This window comes from Bombina bombina, chromosome 4, assembly GCF_027579735.1.
Source record: "Bombina bombina isolate aBomBom1 chromosome 4, aBomBom1.pri, whole genome shotgun sequence".
Lineage (NCBI taxonomy): Eukaryota > Metazoa > Chordata > Amphibia > Anura > Bombinatoridae > Bombina > Bombina bombina.
Genome location: NC_069502.1, coordinates 238,944,797 through 238,950,796, shown reverse-complemented (window position 1 = coordinate 238,950,796; position 6,000 = coordinate 238,944,797). Strand labels below are relative to the sequence as shown.

The 6,000-nt window shown below is 38.5% G+C and overlaps 1 protein-coding gene across 1 annotated transcript in view; it reads right to left on the bottom strand.

Annotated features, from left to right (window-relative positions):
- Nucleotides 1-1,810: 1,810 nt before the first annotated feature.
- COPB2 (COPI coat complex subunit beta 2) overlaps nt 1,811-6,000 on the bottom strand; it is a 46,020-nt gene continuing 41,830 nt past the window's right edge. The window contains exons 18-22 of the mRNA XM_053709852.1: nt 5,563-5,655; nt 5,131-5,311; nt 4,875-4,943; nt 3,314-3,424; nt 1,811-2,171 (exon numbers count right to left, since the gene is read on the bottom strand). Of these exons, the coding sequence (XP_053565827.1) occupies nt 2,076-2,171; nt 3,314-3,424; nt 4,875-4,943; nt 5,131-5,311; nt 5,563-5,655 (550 nt within the window). The 3' untranslated portion in view covers nt 1,811-2,075. The remainder of the gene's footprint in view (nt 2,172-3,313; nt 3,425-4,874; nt 4,944-5,130; nt 5,312-5,562; nt 5,656-6,000) is intronic.

Genomic DNA, 6,000 nt, shown 5'->3' with positions numbered 1-6,000 from the left:
GAGAGTTTACGTGTCCCAACAATAAAGTGCATATCCTATGAGCCCTTGTATTGTGTGTGTGTGTAGAAGTAAAGTGCTCCCTTTTTCTCTGAGTGACTTAGCCCCAGAATAATAAAGTGGCACTTACCTCATATGTCTGCCATACAGCAAGACAGCTCACCAGGTATTAGAGGTCCTCTCCCTCCCATGGACCCGTGAAAAAGGAGAAATTCCTGAGTAAATATCCCTCAGGTATTCATGATTTAGGGCAGCATCAATATATGGGAGGTGCAGTAAGAATTATGTTCCACCAGTTCCCATTGCTCTAAAGCCACCACTGCCCTACGGCTACACCCTAGAACAAAGCAGCGCAATCTTGTACTACTTTTAAAATAAAACTCTTGATTGAAGAATCTTTTCTAACACCTAACTTTACGACTTCCTAGCACTAACAAAGGCAAAGAGAATGACTGGGGTGGGAGGGAAGGGAGGAGCTATTTAACAGCTTTGCTGTGGTGCTCTTTGCCACCTCCTGATGACCAGGAGGTGAATATCTCATTAGTAATTAAGATGATCCGTGGACTCATCATGTCATAAAAAAGAAAAAAACTTGTGCAATAACTCCCGGAAGAGAACCAGTCAGTTCCACAAAAATGCCAGAGCCGCGCCCTTGCACAGAACACAGCAATCACATAATAAACTCATCATGTACATACCCCCTCTTGTTCAATAATCCCCTTATAAGAATATTAACCCTTGATTCTATAAAGATAAAGGCGCCACACTGTGGCCTTGTCTTCTGTGTTAATATATAAAAATGAAACTATCTTACCAGAATCTACGCCGTGGAACAGGAACACGGCCCTTCAAGTGTGACAGGTGATAGCTGCGCTCCTGACATGGACTTGAGAGAACGCAATCTGCAAAACTCGTCAACGCCGATCGCGAGTCGGGATGGTGTCGCAAAGGGAAGCGCCCTCTGCAACTCCAGACTTTAACGTTCACCCAGGCCCTCAACTGAGAAGCTTAAAGGGCTACTTAAACTCCTGTCCCATAGCGGAGGGTAGAACCCCTCATAAGAGACCTCCGATTTTTCGGCACCTCTCTGCCACCTCCTGTGACGAAAGGCAAAGAATGACTGGGGGATGAGGGGAGTGGGGGAGGTATTTAAGATTTTGGCTGGGGTGTCTTTGCCTCCTCCTGGTGGCCAGGTTCTTAATTCCCACAAGTAATGAATGAAGCTGTGGACTCTCCTCCCCTTTAGATGGAAATGAGACATTTGACATAGGAAAATAAGTCCCTGTGACTACATCTCTCATAATGCTCTTTCAGCAATAATGCAGGCAACGCATCATGGGAGATGTAGTCCATAACATCTGGAGGGCCGGTAATTGCCCATCCCTGCTGTAGACAAAGAATTACTGGGGAAATAGGTGAAGAGGGAGGGATATTTCAATGTTCTGTTTGGGATGTCTGCCTCCTCCTGGTGGCCAGGTGAAGTATTTCCCATAGGTTATGAATGTTTTCATGGACCCTCACTACTATTTGAAGGAAATCTAATTTAAGCTGTGGGACCATATATCTGACCTGATCTCTCATTAAAGCATATAGCTGACCCTTTGGATGTATATTTTGCACAAACGGTGCCGCCTTAAAAGGTAAAGGATAATTGTACTAAGCACGTGTCCAGCATCGTAGGCAGTCCCCTATGATCCGATCCCGGCCTTGAAATCACATGATTGTTTTTCAAGCAAGTGTTTACACTTGCTCTGGCCATGAAAGGGTTAAGCAAAGCAACCACTGATAGATATAGTAACACACAGAAACGAGCTTAAAGCAATAACTTTTATTTTTCAGTTAATGCAAATAGACATTTCTCATGTCAGACATAACAGAGGAAACACATTATGAATGTAGAGAGAAGCTGACAAGGAAATGTACAAATAGGTTCTCTTTGATTCACAATAAAGATGTCTGTACAGGCAGGAGTGCAGTATCTTATCTGTATGGCAAGCGGAAAGCCCAGATACTACATGGCCTACAAACCGGAGAGGGTTTAAAGTTTTGGTCACTTAAATAAAACGTTGTTATAAAATTTAGTCATCTGAAAGCTCATCATCTAAATTGATGTCTGTGGTGTCGATGTCATCCAGCTCCATGTTATCCAAATCATCCTCTAGATCCAGGAAAGCCTGTATACAGCAGAAGAAGTGATAAGGGAGGAATAGACATCAGCATATAACAGAATAGTGTAAAATCTTAGGATACACACACACAAAATACAATAAATAGTAAAATGTTTAGAATTTGGGGCCAGCAGTACAGGACAGAGAATGTTAGAAAAAAAAAAAAGACTAAACAAAATGCTTTCAACCTTTTAAAGGGACATTAAACCCAGACAAATTCTCTCATTAATCAGAAAGAGAATACAATTTTTAAAAAGTCTCCAACTTACTTCTATTATCAAATTTTCTTTGTTCTCATGTTTTTTGTTGTTGAAGGGATACCTAGGTAGGTAGCGTGCACATGCCTGAAGCAGTACATGACAGGAAATAGTGCTGCCATCTAGTGCTCCTGTTAATGTATAAAATTGTTGCAAAACTGCTGCCATATAGAGCTGCAGACATGTGCACACTCATAAGCTTACTTTGCTGCTTTTAAACAAAGTATAACAAGAAAACTAAGAAAATTTGATAACCGAAGTAAATTGGAAAGTTGTTTAAAATGATATCTTCTATCTGAATCATGAAAAAAAAAAAATGGGTTTATGTCCCTTTAACAGTTGTTGTCAAATATAAACCCTAATCATAAACCTAAAAGCAGTGTTTATTAGAGATGTGCATTTGGCATTTTCGATCACTGCCAAATGGGGAAGTAGGAGGCTGCTTCGGAGCTGAATATCCTCTTGTTTAAGTGAAACACACTAAGATCTGTGCAAATCCATATCTTAAGTGTGTCACTTACGCAAGAGGATATTTGGCTCAGAAAAAGAGACTAATATTGAAAGCAGCCTCCTACTTCCGCATTCGGCAGTGAACGAAAATGCCAAATCCACACCCCCCCCTTGTGGCTAAGGACATTTTTTAATGTGACATTTTAAATGCCAGCATTTGAAACTTCTGGCATTCTAGATACAAAATGGAATGTTTTAGAAATAATGCTTACTACAACCTATCAACACAGGGTGTTTAGCAAGGCTAACTCATTCCCATCACTAGATTACTAGAGAGTAGGAAGCACACGTATTACAAGACACACTGAATTATGGAAAAAAACCTACAAGAGCAAGGAGGATCATGGATACTAACATTCATCTCCTGTTGTGACCACTCACCTTGTCTTCTGTAATTTTAGGAGCAGGTGTCTCTTTAACTGGAGCAGACGGTGTGGGGATGGGGACAAGCACTGGCACTGCTTGGGGAATGTCATTTGATGCTTCTGCCTCCTACAGTGGATGAACACAGAGATTATTCAGATGTAATGCATGCAGTAATAAATACTTGTAACACAATAACCTGCTTTTCTTACCAGAAAAAAACTTATTTTTCAGAAAAGGTGACCTTAAGAAAATTACTTCCATTGTAAGATGTTTGTGACATGGTGGTAACAACATAATAGACACCTCACACCAGTAATATATTTTAATAAAAGATGCATTACCATTAAAACAAATCTCCTTCTGATAGTTCTAAGAAACACATTTTCTGCATACTACATAATTAAAAGGGACAGTCTATCCCAGAATTGTATTTATTTATTTAAAAAAAAAAAAAAAAAAAAAAAAAAAAAGATAATCCCTTTATTACCTATTTCACAGGACATTAAACACTTGAGATGGTAATATAAAATAAATCATACATATAAAAAATGTCTACAATATACTTTCATTATTAACCCCCCCCCCCCTTTTCCTGTAATTCCATTTTGAAATTGTAAGGTATTTCAGTTATTGTTAGACATGGAAGTGCAGAACACTGTTATATTCCACACAGCCATTGGCTGCACACTCTAGTGACCTATTTATAACCGTCCCTAATTGGCCCAGCACAGAAGGTAACCTTAGTTACAACATGGCAGCTCCCATTGTTTTATACACACTAAAACTTCACACTTATGTCAATATTTCAACAGCTAATGAAAAAATACATAAACATGTTATTCCCAAACAATTTTTTTCTTTGAATGCATCATATCTAACATTTAGTGTTTAATATCCCTTTAATATGCTTTTTACCTCTGATTACCTTGTATCTAAGCCTCTGCAGACTGCCCCCTTATTTCAGTTCTTTTGACAGACTTGCATTTTAGACAATCAGTGCTGACTCATAACTCCACAGGAATAAGCACAATGTTATCTATATGGCACACATGAACTAGTGCTGTCTAGCTGTGAAAAACCTGTCAAAATGCACTGAGATAAGAGTCGGCTTTTAAGGGCTTAGAAATTAGCATATGAGCCTACCTAGGTTTAGCTTTCAACAAAGAATACCAAGAGAAAAAATGATAAATGTAAATTGGAAAAGTTGTTTAAAATTGCATGCCCTATCTGAATCATGACGGTTCCTTTAATTATGATGCAGGCTACTTTACCCAGTTTCTATGTTAATTCCCTAAACTTCCCACATCTTCTTTTATGAAGGAACAGCAATGCACATGGGTGAGCCAATAACATGAGGCATATATGTGTAGCCATCAATCAGTAGCTCCTTAGCCTACTTAGGCATGCTTTTCAACAAAGGATACCAAGAGAAAAATAAATGAAGATAACATGTAAAATTAAAAGTTGTTTAAAATTGTATGATCTCTGAATCATAAAAGAAAAAGTGTATTTCATGTCTCTTTAGTTACTGAATTATATATATATATATATTATAATGCTAAATTGTGCATCTTACCAAGGAGGCTGTTTCTTCTGTTGGCTCAAATCCCTTTGCTTCTTCTAAGACATTTCTTTCTTCGTTAGGCTTTGAGGTTAGAAGAAAGAAAAAAAGCTATCATTCCATTGACCACACACACACTAACCCCTCAGTATTAGTAATTCCATACACGTTACATACACTCATTGAGGCTTCAAGCTAAGCACATAACCTACAACAATCTGCTCGTCTAACATTCCTGTTTTTTGCCATATAAAAAAATGCATTAACTTACTGTCACTTGGGGATACTGTTTTGCAGGTAGGAGAGCACTACCCTTTTGCTTCAACCACTGTTCTCCCAGGAAGGCCTCCTTTAGACCAGGAAACAGATTCTCATATTCTGTGGGGTCGGCCAAAGAGTCTGCTGCCTTTTGGTTGATCTTGCTCAGGCTTTCTTTCCATAACTTTACCACCCTTTATAGAAGAGTGTGGTTATAATGTAAATTTCCTGTATGATCAGTACATTATGCAGATAACATTCATTTACAAATATATATATATATATATATATATATATATATATATATATATATATATATATATATATATATATATATATATATATATATATATACATACACATACACACACATACATACACACACACATTTATATTTTAATTGGATAGATTTACATGTTTCAGAAAACTCTGAGGAAACTATTACCTGGACACCTGGCTTGGTAGGTAAGTTCTTGCCAGAAATGCAGCTTCAGGGAGTCGGCCAGTGGAAATCAAGAGTTCCAGACAAGTGTCCAGTCTGAAGTAAAGAATAAGATTACATGGTGCACACAACACAAACAAGTAGATGAATAGAAAACGAGGTATGTAATGGAAATTCAGCAAACTAAAGTTAGAGGTGCAGAAATGAGAGGATGTATTGGTTGCACACAGGTGCTAGGGGGTGTAAAGGTCACAGGTCTACTTTACAGGAAACTGTGGGTACAAATAGCCCGCACAGCTATTGGCTAAGAGGTGGAAATGTCACTTCTCAGCAAAATAGTGTTCTGCCGTGGGCGGCCTGAGGTGCTCAGCGCGGCGAACGCTTCGAACAAATAAAGGAACTTTCAGCATGAAGTATTTTATACTTCATGACTGAAAGTCC